This window comes from Trichechus manatus, unplaced genomic scaffold (genome assembly GCF_000243295.1).
Source record: "Trichechus manatus latirostris isolate Lorelei unplaced genomic scaffold, TriManLat1.0 scaffold00037, whole genome shotgun sequence".
Lineage (NCBI taxonomy): Eukaryota > Metazoa > Chordata > Mammalia > Sirenia > Trichechidae > Trichechus > Trichechus manatus.
Genome location: NW_004443973.1, coordinates 4,300,971 through 4,320,010, shown reverse-complemented (window position 1 = coordinate 4,320,010; position 19,040 = coordinate 4,300,971). Strand labels below are relative to the sequence as shown.

The 19,040-nt window shown below is 34.4% G+C and overlaps 1 protein-coding gene across 3 annotated transcripts in view; it reads right to left on the bottom strand.

The window, feature by feature from the left end:
* CWC22 (CWC22 spliceosome associated protein homolog) overlaps positions 1-19,040 on the bottom strand; it is a 69,082-nt gene that overhangs the window by 2,433 nt on the left and 47,609 nt on the right. For all 3 annotated transcript variants that reach the window (XM_023730516.1, XM_023730517.1, XM_004375460.2), the window contains 6 exons: positions 13,211-13,271; positions 9,521-9,598; positions 8,732-8,884; positions 6,955-7,082; positions 5,230-5,331; positions 4,916-5,136 (listed from right to left, as the gene is read on the bottom strand). In XM_023730516.1, the coding sequence (XP_023586284.1) occupies positions 4,916-5,136; positions 5,230-5,331; positions 6,955-7,082; positions 8,732-8,884; positions 9,521-9,598; positions 13,211-13,271 (743 nt within the window). The remainder of the gene's footprint in view (positions 1-4,915; positions 5,137-5,229; positions 5,332-6,954; positions 7,083-8,731; positions 8,885-9,520; positions 9,599-13,210; positions 13,272-19,040) is intronic.

Below are 19,040 nucleotides of genomic sequence, written 5' to 3'. Positions count from 1 at the left end.
CTCACTGCGCCAACCTCTACTTCTTCTGCCAAATGCTTATCCTTGGCACATTGTACAGTCAGTTGATTTGCAACTAAGGGTTTACTTCTCTGGTGCCTATCAAGCTGCTCAACCGAGTCAGCTACCCAAGCAGAAACCGTCTGGCTCTATGTTAAACCAACATCTATCTCTCCAACCCTACCTTACACTACTCTCAGTGCTTTGTTGACAAGAAAACCTTCGCCATATAACAATATACAGTCCCCTCTCGTTTTGCTAAGCGTGCTCTACAATTTTCTAATTTGAGGGCACTTCATACTGCTTTTATGCTATCTAATATTTTATTAATAAAATAAAAATTTTCTACTGAAATTGCATGATAAGGCAAATTAATTTTGAATCAGCAAGCTTCCTTATTGCAGCAATTCATGCTGTGTTATCATCTGTTCACAAAACAGATACCATGAAACAACAAATTTTTTATAATTAAAAGTAGTGAATGTTAAATGAACACTATGAGTATAATTCAAGAGTAAGACTTCTTGTGAGTAAATGGAATCTTGCTTTGATAATATAAAACATTGAGAGTCCTGTAATTCTGGACTGAAACACTTTAAAGTATAACAAGCTAGGGAACGATGATTAGCCTTCCAACCTAAGGCTGTAGGGAAAATTGCTGCCTCTCTTAAACATGGCATAAAAAATAAAACAGCAACAACAAAAAAGAATGGCATGCATTTCAGATAAATGAACAAGCCCTTCAGAAGACTAAAATACTATGATGGAAGAAAGTAGAGCTGATCTTAGGGAAAACAACATAGACCTTTTCACAAAATCTGAGCTAAAATCAAACTATGAAAATGGCACGTTTTTAAAAAGTCCTTTACTACAGCTCTTCTACTTCCAAGTAGGATGGAGAAGCTTGTGGCACACCTTTGCTCCTGCTGAGAACTACAAATGCCAAATAAAATTAAAAAACCTTGTTTAAAGGCACTGAAGAACTAAAACAACTTGTGATGCCATAAAGGAAGAAAGTGTTCCAAATAAGGATGGGGCATGCCAAAACAACACAGGCGTCAATCTGATGGAACTTGTAACTGCCAAAGCTGGAATGATTTGAACAACAAAATAAATAATAGTATTGGACCTCAACCCACAGAACAAAATAAATGTCCTAGAGTTCATACTGATATAAACATATAACTGAATAAATACATAAATGGAGGAAAAGGAACAACTCTTTCTTACAGAAGAATTTTAATTAATAAATATAGAAGAAACAAGACAAATAGAAAAATCACCATTAGGCAAACACCAGAGTAATATCTATCACAAAAACGAACCAAAGATGCATGCTAAAATTAGTGAGCCAAAGTTTGAGGAGAAAAAGAATATTTGTGTCAAATTATATCACTACAAGTTATTTATTAATTTTACAAAAAGAAGTTTCTGTGCTGGAGGACATTACGCTGAGTGAAATAAGTCAATCACAAAAGGACAAATACTGTATGAGACCTCTATTGCACAAACCCATGAAAAAGTTCACACACAAAATGTAACAATCTTTGTTGGTTACCAGAGATGGGAGGCGTCGGGGGCGGAAATACTAAATAGACAATAGATAAGTGGTATCTTGGGTGAAGGGTGAGACAGTACACAGTACAGGAGAAACTAGCACAACTTGTCCAAGGAAAGGTCATGGAAGCCGCATAGACACATCCAAACTCCCTGAGGGAATGAATTGCTGGGAGGAGGGTTGTGGGGACCATGGTCTCAGGGAACATCTAGCTCAATTGGCATGACACAGCTTATAAAGACAATGCTCTACGTTCTACCTTGGTGAGTAGCGTCTGGGGTCTTAAAAGCCTGTGAGCGGCCATCTAAGATACTCCACTGGTCTCATCCCTTCGGGAGCAAGGGAGAATGAAGAGAACAGGATACAAGGAAAAGATTAGTCCGAAGGACTAATTGTCCACAGCTACCAAGGCCTCCACCAGACTGAGTCCAGTACAGCTAGATGGTGCCCAGCTACCACCACTGACTGCTCTGACCAGGATCACAACAGAGGGTTCTGGACAGAGCTGGAGAAGGACGTAGAGCATAATTCTAAGTCACAAAAAAAAGACCAGATTTACTGGCCTAAAGGACACTGGAGAAACCCTGAGAGTATGGCTCCCAGATACCCTTTTAGCTCAGTAGTGAAGTTACCTCCGAGGTTCACTGTTCAGCCTGGGAGTGGACAGCCCCGTAAAACCAAATGAGACTAACGAGGTACAGGAGTCCAGTGTCAAGGGCCAGAAAGCAGAAGGGGATAAGGAAGCTGGTGATAGGGAACCCAAGATTGAGTAAGGATATTGTTGATGTGTTGTGAGATTGTTAACCATTGTCATAGGGCAACATGTGTAGTAACTGTTAAATGAGCAACTATTTTGTTCTGTAAGCCTTCATCTTAAGCGAGAACCACAGCACAATCTGAAGAGCATAGTCAATGTCACTGAACTGTGTATGCAGAAATTTTTGAAATGGTGTTATCTTTGGCTATGTGTATTTTCACCAAAAAATAAAGAGGTTGAGAAGTTAGAGGGTTGATATGTTGTGGGGTTGTTAACCAATGTCATAAAACAACATGTGTACTTCTGTTTCATGAGAAACTATTTGCTCTGTAAGCCTTCACCTGAAGTACAATAAATTAAAAAAAAACAAAACGTTTCTGTGAAGAAACCTAGCAAACACTACCTTAATAAAGTGATCACGGTTAACGTCACCAATAATACGACACATCAGTATTATGAACACCTTGAAAAGATGTACTAAGAGGAAAACAACATCATTTCTGTTGTATTTCTGCCAAAAATTCATCACCTTATTTTAATCATGAGGAAATATCAGACAAATGTAGACTTAGGGACATTCCATAAAATAACTGACCAGTAGACTTTAAAAATATCAAGATCATTAAAAACAAGGAAACACTGAGTGGAACTACCACAGATGGTATAACACTAAGAAGAAATACAATTAAATACAAGTAGAATCCTGGAACAGGAAGAAGGAAATTAATGGAAAAACTAGGTAGTAAAATCCAAACAAGAGCTGTTGTTTAATTAATTGTACTACGTTAATTAATTTCTGAGTTTTGATAACTGAACTATGGTTATGTAAGTTGCTAATATTAGGGGAAGCTGGGTGAAGTATATATGGGAATTCTCTATACTATTTCTGCAATTTTTTATTAACTCTAAAATTAGTTCAAAATAAAAAGTTAAAAAGTAAACAAAGGCATCCAGGAGCTAGTGAAAAAAACAATTAAAGGGGGTCAAGATTCAGAAAAGGGTAGAACCAAAGAGAGGTAAGCTGACAGTGACGTTCTCCCTGGGAGCACTTGCAAGATTCAGGATTCTGCCTTAACACAGGGCTGCTGCTGAGGGACAGAGGGACCAACAGAGCTTCTGACAGCCTCAGAGGGTTGGAGAGACAAACGTGGGACTAGTTAGTTATACTACATATATATGACAAAAGATGCATATCCAGAATACATAAAGAACTATAAATCAATAGAAAAGACAACTTAAAAAAAAAAAAAGGCAAAGATTTGAGCAACCATTTATTAAAAAAAAAAAAAGGAATAATCAAATGGCCAACCATATATAAAATGGTGCTCAGCTTCAAAGAAATGCAAATTAAAACCACAATGCAATACCACATACGTCCCAGAATGGCTAAAATGAAAAAGCCGTTAATTTAAAGTGTTAGAATGGAAGCTACTGGAACTCTAATATATGGGTGTGGGGAGAGTAAATCGGAATACTCACTTGGAAAATGATTTGGCAGTATCTACTAAAGCTAAATATATGCCCACCTTATGAACCAGTGATGATTCTACTCCTAGATATATATCCAACAGAAATGTGTGAGTAAGCATGCATGCGTGTGTATGTAGTCGTTACAAGATATGTATGAGAGTATTCATGGATACATTATTGTAAACCTAAATGCCCATTAAGAGTAAACTAAAACCCATTGCTGTTGAGTTGATTCTGACTCATAGCGACCCTACAGGACAGAGAACTGTCCCCATATGGTCACTAAGGCTATAATCTTTACAGAAGCAGACTGCCACATCTTTCTCCTGTGGAGCAGCTGGCAGGTTCAAAATGCTGACCTTTTGGTTAGCAGTCAAGTGCTTAACACTATGCCAGCAGGGCTCCTTCCAGTAAGAATAGAAAGGATAAATAAATTGTGGTATACTCATACAGTGGAAAACTATACAGCAATGAGAATGAGCTACAACTGAATACAATAATATGGATGAATCTCACCAACATAATATGAAAAGAAATAAACCAAATATAAAAGAGGTTACAATATATAATTCTAAAGTTAAAAACAGGTAAATTTTGGAATTAGAAATAAGAATAATAGTTGCCATAGGGAGGTGGATGAGAGGGTGGTAATAACTGGGAGAGAACACAAAAAAAAGGGCTTCTGGGGTGTCAGTAATTCTTGATCTGTGCTAGTTACATGGATGTGTTCTCTTCATGAAAACCCATATAGCTATATAGCCGTATACTTACAAGGTGTGCACTGAATGTATGGTACATGCCAATCACTAACTTTGAAACTCTGCTATTAAAAAGAGAAAATTTAAAATTTCTTTACAATATAAATGTCAAGAAGGCTCCTATCAACTAGATTACTGACACTGTAAGTGGTATTTCAGTCATCATTGCAGTATCTCATTTCTATGAAGGATTCTGAGAAGAGACCTCAGCATTACAAATGTAGTATACTACAGACTGCAATAACTTAAAACGATTAACTGTGCTTTTAAACAACTGAATACGAAAATAACTAAGCAATCAAATTACTTTCTTCCCTTATTGTAAACAACATATTTGTTAGAAAAGAGACAGATAAATTACATGAATTTCAGTACCTGAGGCAGAGCTACGACTACCGGTAGACGAAGACCCACTCTCTTCACTGGACGATTCTGAACTGTTATCCCTGCTGTCAGAATCAGAGTCAGAGGAGTCAGACTCTGAAGAGGAGGACGCAGAAGAGGAAGAGGAGGGCGAGGATTTATTTCGCTCAACATCTGGTTTCTGTGCCATGATGACCTTTGGTGTATTCTTGAGATGCTCGCGCAACTCATCCCTAATTAAAAATATAATCTGTTAGATCCTATTTTAAAGGCAATTGTGAGATAATTTTGTAAACTGAAAATAAGATTCTGAAAATAATCCTTACGTTAAACCTCCAAGACCTATAGAAGTAAAAAAGTTGATGGCAAACCGAGTGTTTCTTGGATTATCTCGGGGTAATAATCCTTCAAAGAATGGCTGCAGAGTTCTAAAAAGAAAAATGAACAAAAGAGAACAAATTTCTTAAAAATAAAAGACAAAATCCTTATAGTTATTTTTCAGATTTTTCTAAATTTTAAATTAGTAAGTGAAATATAACCAAGTAAGTGGTTTATGTCATTTATTAGGTTAGGCTACATGCTATTTAAAGGAATGAGTAGGATCAAGTCATAATTTATTAAACTTAATTTCTATAATTATACAACAGACAGCATTTTTTTTTACATTTAGACACACACAGAATATATACATGTGTATTCACGTACACATATATATGTATCTATATTCTCTGTATTTATGAAGAAAAGTAAAAAAAAAAAACCTCTGGGGTGGGTGGGTGGGTATGCGTGTGTATACACACAGCACTGTGCAAGGCACTGGAAGAGGGGAGAAAGTAATCAACAAAAGGGAGAAATTAAGGATGAAGACTGCATATAATCAGTTTTTAGGCAGAGGTAAAACAAAAAACCTCATAATGCAGTATGGTTTTGGACATGTCCTGAGTGTCATCACTGAATGACTAAGGAGCGGAGTCAGGGAAAATTGTTTCATAGAAAAAGATGACACAAGAAAAGAATGATGAAGCATTTGCCAGAAAGAACAAGAAGAGAGGGGATTCCGAGCAGTGGAGACAGAGGCAAAGAAGCCTAAAGACCGAGATCTGCTTAACAAGATGGGCAACAGTGGTGTAGCTAGAGTGCTGAAGAGAGAGTAAATAAGTATAGTACAGGAGACAGGGACCAAATAAATATATAAAGCGAAGAGAAAGTGATGGAATATCCTAGACAGAGCACATAGAACCCAGGATACACCTTTGGTAAACTTTAACGTTGGAGGGGCAGGCTTAGGAGGAGTCAGAGACTGAGAAGACTAAGAGAGGTAGAAAGAAAAAAAAGTAAGGAGCCACACTGAGCAAGTGGTCAACTGTGTAAGTGGGGTAGAGAAGTCAAGGGGCATGAGGACTGAAAAAGACTACTGGATTTGGCAAGTGGTCACTGAGATATTTCAAAGGATGATTTCAGTAGTGTGAATGGTGTTGAAGCCAATCTTAGTGGAAATAACCCATAAAAAAACCCATTGCCACGGAGTTGATTCTGACTCATAGCGACCCTATAGTGGCAATGGGCAATCTAAATAACTAGGAAATAAGAAAGTTGAGATAGGGATCATATATAATAGTCTTGGAGCAATATTCTAGTTCAGTGTGGTAATTTAAACGACTACACGATTGATATTTAACTGATTTACAAATGTCCACTGATGACAGAAATTATCATTCTAAGGCTCAACATTAGAGTTAAAATGAAAACAAACCTATAAATATTCAATTACTAGAGAACTACAGTGAGCATACAAAATTAATTTTGTGTTTTCTAACTAAGTGAAAGAGGCATTAATTCTGTGTTCTCTCCACTTGGACTAAAAATCACCATTAAAAGTTGTATGTTGTCTGGTGCCACAGAAAGAGATTCAGTGTAGTGATTACTGGATGAAAAAGGCCACTAACGGGCTTAACTCTCTTGCTTCTACAACCAACGTCAGACTTACCTCTGATAAAGTAGGAGAAACCCTGAGGACAGTAAGAATAAAAAGTGTTTAGTGATAAACTTACTCATCCTTTAATCTTGCATTAAGTTTAGGAAGACCCATGTATTCACATAGTTCCTGGAAAAATATTTTGACAAAAATTCTACTGGATGATGTAGTGGTTTCTTCACTCAGCTTTATACATTCAAGAACCTGAAAATTAAAATTTAAAAAGGCAATTTTATCTTGGTTTTCAAAAGATAGGACAAAGTGACTCATATTTATAACTTTAAGTGTCTCTTGAAATTATGATTTATTCTCATTTTCAAACAGAGTATCTCTGAGTAGCCTTCCTTGCGGTGATCTGTATTATTTCTTGGTAAAGTTTAAGACTTTTCTATACTATATTTCAAAATACCAAGATGCTACAGAGTTTATTCTCTTGCATGAGGAATTTGCTTGAATACCAGGGAGGATTTTGTATCTTGAACATATACTGAAGCACGTAATGTTAGCTCCTAAACTTCATTCATCAAAATGTGGTGGGTATGACAGTTTGGGGCAAAATGCCTCTTAGAGCAGCCTCTTAGAGTACAGCTTCATATAGCACAACTAATACACAATCTAAGGGTAAAGAAAGAAAGAGTGATGGCTTGTTCTGGATAGTAAGACTGGGGCTCAAAGTCAAGCCCATGGAGAGACGTTTAAGGGCAAATAAAAATAAAAGCAGCTTCCAGTTTTAACAACTGATTAACGAATGGGTTATATGTTCCAGGAACCCATTTGTTAGTCAATTGTTAAAACCTGAATTTCATTTTCTCCAAGAAAAAAAAAACAGAAGTCAGAAATGATTACAATTAGGCTCCTGGGTCAGCTTATAAATGTCTATTAATGTAGCTGGACACACTTAGTACTTACAGTGCTAAAAAAACTATCCAGTGTTTATAAACTCAATGACGTTGCCTTGTTCTGCCATTAGATTATGGTATTCTACAATGTGATCCTCTTCTTTCTTTCTTCCTGGGATTAATTTCTTTCTTTTTTTGAACTTCTGCAGTTTTACTTTTCTTATAATTTAACACTTTTTATTTTGTATTATTGCTATTCTTGGGTATGTCTTACATCTTCTCTTACATGGTAACCTCACTGAAAGCAGGCACCGTATTTAATTCACTTTGGATCCCCATCACTGTCTGACTGGCACATAGTTGATAGCTCCATAAACAGTTGCTAAATGAACAGCAGTTGTACAATATATGTCAGCTAAATGAATGCATTTCAAATTCCAATCCAGCGCACCTTTCCCATCAAGAATATATCTTTCTTTGCTCTATGATTATAGGAATTCTTCCCAATCACTTACTCAACTTCAGTGCTTGGTAAAAGAACACATCCTACTAGGATAATCACTTCTCTGCTATCCTAAATCAAGGAACCATGGACATTACTCTCTTAGGAAACACGAGCAGTGGCTCAAAGAAGCACGTACCACCAAAATAGTGGTGTATGTGGACACGAGTGTGAATGCATATGTCTATACATAGAGAAGATTAAAATCTGCAACATTTACCCTGAAAATGTTCCTAACCATCCCTATCAAAAAAAAGCACTGCGATGTTTGGACCGTTAATATAATCTGGGGTATTTCTTACACTCATATATATCAACTTAGCTTTCTGAGCCCATGTTATATAACCAATATGAACATAATCGCAAAGATAGCAGCTATAGTAAAAGTTGGCCACCTTTTCATTTTTTTAAAGCACATTTCCAAAATAGAAAAAGTATGGCTATATTACTTAATATTTATTTGAGAATAATAAGGGATTAGAAAAAGTATAAATATTGAACCATCTACTTACACTCCATGGAAGTGAATCAGTGTATAAAAGATGAGCAAACATCTTGGCAACATTTCTCAATTTGTTTGTTTCCAAGCGATGAATGGTATCATACTGTTCTTTGAATATACTTTCAAAGGATTCCATGTATTCTTTTTTTAGCATGCAAAAACGCTAATAAATAAAAATTGAATGTCAATAATATTATAAGCATATTAAATCCCCCTAAATTTACTGAATCAGAGTGAATAAATATTTTGTACATCTTCAAAGAACATATACCAAATCACTAAATCTTTTTGTGCAATATGATGGGATGCTCAAAAAAGAAGTTAATATGGTTCTTATTTACCTGGGACTTACATGCTAAAATAAGTTACACAAGTAACTAATCATAGATGCCTACTTGTATACTCTACAAATATACTTCTACCCAGCGGATACAGTTTGGATTTGAAAAATAATTTAGTTTATGCTCTATTTGTGCCGTCTAAAAACGTCCTGGACTTCAGAAACGGCTTTGAGGTTTTGAAAAAACAGCATTTAATTGCCTTTTATTAAGAAACTGTTACAAAGCATGCAGAATTTAAAAAGTACTGGAAGAAAGATATGCAAAGTTAAGGCACTGCAAAAAATGATTCCCAAGAGGGGGAAACCTGAAGAAGGGAAGGAACAAGTTGATTTTAGCAAAGACATGCTGTTATATTACACCAGACCACAAAGAAGAAACATTAATTCACAACATTCAGGATGAGAATTCCTTTAGTGCTTCTATTAAATTCTGATGTGAAAAACAAGGCTGGAACTCACCCCAGCTAATAAGCCAAAAAATTTCTCATATGTCCTTTGCTGGGCACAGCAATCAAGTATCATGTTGCAGAGTTCTTTCTGTTTGGACAAAAACAATTGTATTAATGATTGAAAACACAACGAATTCAAGCTGTAGAATAATTTGCCTATATGATAGAGACTGTTCAAACTTTTAAATAATGTTTTTAAAAAATATAAAACTTTAAAATTTTGTGAACTTTAGTTATTAGGACAAAATAAAAATCTTGATCTTGGTTAAGCTCAGTTTTTCAAAGCCTTCTGTCTGGCTGACAGCTCTGACATCCATTTACAATGATTAGATTGATTTTAAATTTCTAAATTTATATAATATGAACCACTTCAAAAAAACCTGGTATAAGAAACAGATAAATCAGAGAAAGATTAATATACTGTATTCTAAAAGAATTCTATGCAGAATTCTTTAAATATAGACTCACCAACACAACATTTAACAATTCACTTTAAATATTTCTCAAAGATTTAAGTTCAATTACTAAGGAATAGAGTTACTACGGAAAAAACAAAACATGAGTTTTTAAGGAGAATAAATGGGCACAATTTTAATGCTAACTTAAAAAACCCTCTGGGTGATAAAATAAAAATATATTAAAAAAAAAAATATCTCTGCAGCTAAATTTTCAAGCCTCAAAATAAATGTTATGCATATAGATCTCTGTTTGGGATACAAAGAGATGGTATAACTGCATAACTGCTGGCATAATATATTGTCCAATAAGGCTCTTTAAGTGACTTAATAATCCTTCAGTGAAAATTCTGGTGAACTAATAACTGCACTAATAAATCTCTGGTCTCGTCAGGAAATATCATCATCATAACAAATTAGAGATCTAGAATTAACCTAATATTTATTAATTCCTGAAATCTAACAAAAGATGTATTATAGCAACTTTACAGATGAAGAAACTCAGCCAATATGGACAAAACGAATAAAGGCATAAATTCATTCTCTGATCACTGCTATAGAATTGACTAAGTATCTTTTTCTACAACATAATCTTTATCAGTAAAAATTATTTTTTTAAAGATAGTAACTGCAAATATATGCTTTCTATAAATTTTAAATACTAAAAAAAATTAAGTCATCTCTATGTAAATTATCTGTGTGGGAGAGTCCAGGAGAAATCTCAGGGTATGGCAGAAGGGGACACTTGAAAAGCACACGACACTCTAGAACCGTGCTCTTCAATATGGTAGCCAATAGCTGTGTATCATTATTTAAATTACTTACAATTATATAAAATTTAAAATTTTAGTTCCTCCGTCATACCACATTACAGTTGATCAACAGCCGCCACATGGAGATAGTGGCTACTGTACTACACATTGCAGAATATGAACTTTTCCACCATTCCAAGAAGTTTAAAAGTTCTAGAAACTGGTAATCTACTTATAAAACAATCTACTCAAAATCCTACCTTGACAACAGGGTTATTTTTAGATGCTATTATTGGCAGATTTATTTTTTTAATATTAGTCAAAAAGCTACCTTACTCAAAGTATATATAAATGTATAAGTTCTAAAAAGATATCTTTTGCCAAAATTTAAGTAATATAGGACAGAAAACTTGAAACTTTTCTGAACTCTGCCATATTATGTTAACTTGATATATTAAAATGCATTTTAACTTTTTCGACTCTGTGTTTAAAATAATATAGCAGTTAATCAGGTTTTAAACAATAAAACATGGTATAATATGCTGACAACACTGCGAATAAAGTCAACCTTACATGCAAAACAAATTACTTTCTTTCCAAGACTAAATGCAATTACAAGAGTTATTCCCTGTGGTGTACAATAATTAAATATTTTAACATTTTAATTAAATATTACATGATTTTAGGAGAGCCTTTTGAGTAACCATATGCACAAACATAGATACACCAAGATAGTCTTCCAAATGTTATCAAAATATGTTGAGGTTAGTTCTAGAACAGCTATCTTGTGGATTAATATTAATATTTATAATGACTTAATTATACTCCTCAAATAATGTGACAAGATCATACAGTAGGTTCAGTTTCAATTACAATTTTAAAGGTTAATGTACTAATTTATTTTCTTCCAACAAAAACCCATCAAGTGAAGTTTGAGTACAAATAAAAACCAAAACCAAACCTGTTGTCACTGAGTTGATTCTGACTAACAGTGACCCTACAGGAGAGAGTAGAACTGCCCCACCCATAGGGTTTTGTAGTAAGTTTTGTAAATTTTTTTTTCATCATCTCAAACAGAAACTTTATACCTATTAAACAGTAACTTCCCTTTTCCCTTTCTCCCCTCCCCCTAGACCCTGGTAATCTCTAATCTACTTTCTGTCTCTACAAATTTATCTACCATATATGTGGAATCATATAATATCTGATGTTTAGCAAACAGGTAGTCTAATATTAGTACACCAATAAATAAACTTCAAAAGGGAAAATCTTAAATTTAAAAAAATAAAAAAAATTTTTTTCTCAAAATTCCATACCATGACATTTCAAGAATAAATCCATATTCTAGAACAAAATTCAGGAATTTTTTTTCTGTAAAGGCCAGATAGTAAGTATTTTAGGCTTTAAAGATCCTGTGATCTCTGTTATAACTAAACTACTCAACTCTGTTGCAGTAATGTGAAAGCAGCCATAGACAATACATAAACAAATAAGCATAGACATGTTCCAATAAAACTTTATTTACAAAAACAGGAGGTGGACCCAGGCCACAGCTTGCTGGCCACTGTATCAGACCATGTTTAAAGTCTTAAAACAAATGACTCACACCTAACAGCAACTTTATTCACATAGCCAATAAGATCCTTATAGAAGAATTAGAAACAAAACAACCTACGGGAGCTGATTCACACAATTCAACATTTGTGCTATGTCTACCACATAAAACGCAATATTAAAAGAAAAGCCTTGAGGACTTTGTTCAGGTTCCAAAGACCTAAAATCTAGGCAGGGAGCAGTATACATAAGATAACAACTAGAAAAAATGATAATCTATTTAATCTGGTCTGTATTTTCCTTGCCGTTAGGGTTCTATAATACTTTGAATAGTACAGTATACTGAGTTATAAGACTGAACCCTACAGGGCTAAGGGTAACCATGTATACTTTATGGATCACTGACTATCCGACACCTCACAGAATGCCTGACATGTAGAATATGTTGAACACATTTTTGTTGAATAAATGAATGAGACAAATAATACAGATTCTTCTATATCCAATTAGAGTAATAAAATACTATGTGTTGTGATCTTCATAATTTCTTCCATAAAAGAATGCTTTTGTGCATAACAAAAATGGACCAGGTAATTCATCAAAGAGCAAATTTATTCTATTTAAGCCACAGTTCAATTTACAGGCAACCTCTCAGAAATTCTATGTAAAGGGTAGCAGTTCGAAGAATGCCCCTCCTTTTCCCATGTCCTGTCTGAGCAGCCAGGTTAATTCACTGCAGCAAGTAGCATATGAAACACTACAGGACTTCTAAGTTTTGAGTTATTTAAAATTTTTTTAAAAATCTGTATTTTTAAAGCGTACACTGGATATATTTAGCACTGAGCTATTGTTCCAATTCACTCACTATACCTAATTTTTAATTGTCTTAAGCGTTTTTATGACAAATACATATAGTCTAATTAAAAAGTATTAACGTACTGTTTGACTCTCAGGAAACTCCATTTTCAACAGTTTGTGAGCACATTCTTCAAAATCTAAACTGTGGAGATAAAACGGCCAAAACAGTTAGGATAAAAGCTTGCTGCATAAACCGTAGCACTCTTTTAGACAGAAAAATCTTACTTTAATAATTCTTCTGAATAATCTTTTTTAGTATAATTTCATATTATTGTATACTGTATATAAAGAAAAACATAGTTCTTAATTCTATAAGAATACAGGTAATAAAAATATAACAAAGTTTGTTGAAATAAATTAGAATAGCATAGAAACTTCTTTAACCTCCCCTGAAGCGACCTGGCAAATTCACTTGCGTCAAGTGATGTGCACGGGATCCTGAACGCTCCTGGCTGGTTGCCTACTTTCTACTAATATACTGCACTTCTCCCTGCAACTGAACTGCATGTTTATCAAGAGGTAATAGTGTGTGTTCCCAAATGTGCATGTGCTGGTTGCTTTTATTACAATTGAATATTTTAACTAAATGTGAACCCAGAAAAAAAGTACTATTACAAGACTGGAAAAAAAAAAAAAGCATAAAAATGTGAAAAGATTCTGAACCCAGATTACTTTGCAAGTGTCCTTATGATCTAATTTTACTTTAAAGAAACTGATTGTGCAAATCATAGACTAGTGGGTATGGTTTATTAAAAAAAAGATGACATGAAACTTCTGACTAACAATTAACTAACACTCAAAGAAAGGGCCTGGACTCTATCAAAAGACTGGTGAATGAATGTGTATTATGTGAAAAACTGGATCCCTACCTCACATCATATATAAAAATCAACTCAAAATGGATCAAAGACCTCAGTGTAAGAGAGAAAGTTATAAAATTCTTAGAAGAAAACATAGACATGATTGTGAAGTTAGATTAGGCAATGGTTTCTTAAGTAGAACACCAAAAGCATAAGCAGCAACAACAAAAGCAAAACAGATGTGCTTCAAAGGAAAAAGAAAGTAAAAAATAACACAGAGAATGGGAGACAATGTTTACAAATCACGTATCTGATAAAGGACTAGTATCTAGAATACACTAAAAAAAAAAAAAAACTCTTACTTATAACTTAATAAATAGACAATTTAAAATTGGGCAAAAGATTTGGACAGAATTTCTCCAAACAAGATAAACAAATGGCCCCAAAGCACATGCAGTGATGTGTAATACCATTTGTCATCAGGGAAATGCAAACTGAAACCACAGTGAGATACCACCTTATACCCACTAGCATGGCTGCAACTGAATCAACAACTCTTGGTGAGAATGTGGAGAAACTGGAACCCTCTTATGTTTCTGGTGGATAAAGTAAAATGGTGTAGTGACTTTAGAAAACAATTTGGCAGTTCCTCAAAGAGTTAAATGTAGAGTTACTATGCGGTTCAGCAATTCCAATCCCAGGTATATAACCAAGAGAAGTGAAAACATACGTCCACACAAAAACTTGTACAAAAATATTCATAGCAACATTATTCATAATAGTCAAAAAGTGGAACCAACCCAAATGGCCATCAACTGATGAATGGATAAATAAAATGCGGTATGTACATACAATGGGATATTATTCAACTACAGAAACGAATGGAGCATTGATATATGCTACAACATGGCTAAGAAGCCAAACAGAAAAGGCCACATATAGTATGATTCCATTTATATAAAATGTCTAGATAGGCAAATCCAAAGACAGACAGTAAATTAGGGGAAATGGAGAATGACTGCTAATGAGCACAAGGTTTTGAACTCTGGGAAACCAATTATGTCCCACGGCACAAATTTCAAGGAGTGCTATCTAATGTTCAAGGTTTTTGCCAAGAGCCAGCTGTCCTGTTCTACAGCCATTAAGAATCTCACCAAATCAAGTGCTGATATTTGTTAAATAAATCTAAGGAAGAAGAAAACAAAAACAAAAAACAGTAACTACATTCAAAACTTAGATAAAACAACAGATAGGATGCTCAACAATGAAGACTAACAGAAATAAAAGCTTTAAAAATGTTAACTTTTTTTGTAAATATTTATATCCAGCTAAAATTCTGAAGAAATGTATTTTTTATTCATCAGTCACAAATGCACATCTAACGCAGTAACAATTACTGGAGGTAAAACACCTGTAGGATATCATCCTGATCTAAGTTTTATACATAATTAGGATTTCAGAAGTATTTACAGATAATATGATCCAACCCTCTCATTTTTATTGATGAGAAAACGAGACTCAGAGGCATTTGTATGACTTGCTCCAGGCCACACAGGATATACTTAATACTTCCTCATCCAACATTTCATAAGAAAAGGCTATAACCAACATTTAATTTGAACAGTGATTTCTTGAAATGTACATTATGTGTTGAGAAAAACTAGGAAAAGTCCTAATTAAAATTAAAATCAAAATAGGAGCAAACATAGGTCAAGTTTCTCAGGCTTATGTTAAAATCTCAGCTTGGAAGATTTACTTACATATTCTACCATACAGTAAGTCCTACTTTTAACTGATATTGAAAACGATTTAAAATTTTACTAAACTGTTAAGTATTTCCACTTCCCCTGATACAAGTGAAAGATGCTACAGGAGCCCAGCAAGACACCTCGTGCTCAATCATCATTTTTACAAGTTACCTTGGCTCATACCTAACCACAGGACTTCTACATTTTCTAAGAATGCAGTGTAACAATATTAAAATGACCAACATTAATTTGCAAGAAAAAATAAATTGCTTTTCACAATGTTCATATGAATTAAATTAAAACTATCTTCAATATACTTCACCTAAGAGAATTAGCAAACTCAATGTGAACTTGATTTGGGAAAAATGCTAATAATTTGTACCTTTTGTACAATATTCAAACTTCCATTCTTTTAATAACAGCAGTATAAAATCCTCACTTACTGAAATACTAATGACCATGAATTTAGTTTTATAGCTCATCTGTTTTCTTCAGCTCCTATTACTTACTGAGTTTCACAAGCACACCAGGGTATTAATTCAGGATGGTACAGTGCAATGGAACAAAAAAACTAAAATTAAAAATAGAAATCTGCCAGGAATGAGCTTTTATAACAGGTAACATTAAATAATATCTAGCCCTAAGATTAAATTATTAAAGTATAGTTAACAAACTTCAATAATTTAGCAATACCAAAAAGAGTATTAAGTACTAAGGAGCCCTGGTGTTACGATGGTTAAGTGCTCAGCTGCTAACCAAAAGTTTGGCAGTTAGAACCCACCCAGTGCTCTGAGGAGAAAAGACCTTGCAATCTGCCCTCATAAAGATTACAGTTTAGGAAAACCTATTGGGCAGTTCTACCTGACCATATAGGATCACTATGAGTAGGAATTGACTTGATGGCACACAACAACGCCACCACCAAAAAGGGTAAAGGAAGACTTTACTTTTTCTTTTCTCTCTTTTCAAAACAGAATTAATTAGTCAGGAAAAACCCCGAAATTTCTGAAAAATCAGTCAGGTAACTGCTGAAGAAATTTGTCAAGTTTTATGGTTTTCCTCTTTATCTAATAAGTGAAGTGTCATGGAAGTTAGCTGTATGACAATCTATTTCCTTGTTCCTGTTATATTTTAAAAGTATTTGGGGATTCCCTACACCAAGATCATTTCAAAGTTTCAGTAATTGCAAATATTAAGTGAATTAAATTTACCTGGTATTTCAATTCTTATCTTAAGGTGTTAAACCAAAATGAATTCTAGGTTTAACACAAATGGTGGCTGAGGGAAGGTAAAGAAAAAAGAACACATTTACTAAATTACCGTCTTCTCTACTTGACGCCGGTTTTCAAGCTGTGGTGACAAATGGTTCCTTCGAAATCTCCAATCTCAAAAACTTTAAATTGGTGGGAGCATGGTAGTCCCACCTCCCTCTGATGCTATAGCTTCAATAATGTAAATTAAGATGGAAACATCATTTAAAAGAATAGGAATGCACTGTTTTCAATAACAAAGCCAATTCTGTAGTTTTATATTGTGAAAATAAAAAAGGGTCATTAAAGGAGTCTTAACAGTAAGAAGACATCAGTCAACAAGACAGAAAGAAATTAAAAAAAAAATAGTTCAACTGCCAGAATTAATTTTGCTCTCAAAATTTCTAAAAATGAACTTATATAAAATCATTTCATAGTCATCTGACTTGAGGATTAGGTTGCATTCTTGATTTCTAGCCTCGTTAACCTAAAACAAGGAGCCCTGGAAGTGCACTGGTTAAGCATTTGGCTGCTAACCAAAAGGTTGGTGGTTTGAACCCACCAGCCACTCTGCATCAGAAAGATGTGGCAGTCAGCTTCTGTAAAGATTACCCATACCCACTGCTGGGGAGTTGATTCCAACTCATAGCGACCGCATAGGACAGAGCAGAACTGCCCCATATGGTTTCCAAGGAGCACCTGGTGGATTTGAACTGGTGGCTTTTTGGTTAGCAGCTGTAGTTTTTAACCACTATGCCACAAGGGTTTCCTCAGTAAAGATTATAGCTTGGAAACTCTACGGGGCATTTCTACTCTTCCCTATAGGGTCACTATGAGTTGGAACTGATTTGACGGCAGTGAGTTTGGATTTTTGGTTTATACTATAAACAGAAGACTTTTGAAAAAATAAGAAAAGGCATTAAAAAATCTACAATCTATGTTTCCTCAAGACAACCGTGTTGGTATTTTATTCTTTCTGGAATTCATTTACCTATTTATACAATAAGAAGCCCTGGTGGCACAGTGGTTAAGCACTGAGCTGCTAACTAAAAGGTCGGGGGTTCGAACCCACCAGCAGCTCCACAGGAGAAAGATGTAGCAGTCTGCTTCCGTAAAGATTTACAGCCTTGGAAACCCTATGGAGCAGTTCTACTCTATCTTAAAGGGCTGCTATGAGTCAGAATCAACTTGATGGCAATAGGTTTATTTTTGGTTTTATTTATACAATTAAGATAATACTATAGGCACAGTTCTATATGGTAGTTTTTCCCCACCTAACATTTTATCAGACCACTTGCTCAAATCAGTAACAACCTCCATTAATCTCATTTTCAGTGGTGGCATAAATTGGATATTTCAACTGATTATGTGTGACAGTAAGATTTTCTCAATTTTTTTTCAGTGACAATTCTGCATATAATTCTCAGTCAACAGTTATTTCTTTAGTAAATACAATAATGGAGAAAAAAAGAGTCAAATGGCATGAATATGTAAGGCCCTTGATTCAGGTTACAAAACTGCTTTCCATAAAGAGTCTACCAATTTAAATTTCCACCAATAATTATTGAGGCATATCTCACAGCCTCATCATTATTATTGAGTACTGTTGCTTTAAAAACCAAAACAAAGTAAACCACTTTGGCAAATTTAACAACCAAATAATGGAACTTCTTTGTCTACAGTAATATTGTTTGATAACTAACATTTTTCATTAAGTTTTATAATCCTATTATATGAATCTTCCATTCATATCCTTTAAACATCTTTCCACTAAGGTCTTTGTTTTTTTTCTATAAACTTGTATGATCTTTTAAGCATAGTAATCCTTTATCATATGTAAAACTGTTTTTTTAACAAATATCAACACATAACGTAGTCGGTTATTACCAGGATTGGTATCATTATATCATAGCAGCAGTCACTTATCTCTTAAGACTTTAATTTTTCATGTTTTTTGTTTGAGTCACAAATTGTCAAGACTCATTTAATTCTTTAAAAAAAAGTTTTCTCTAGCACAACTGGTACAAGGAAAGGTCATGGAAGCCCCATAGACACATCCAAACTCCCTGAGGGACTGAACTGCTGGGCAGAGGGCTGTGGGGACCATGGTCTC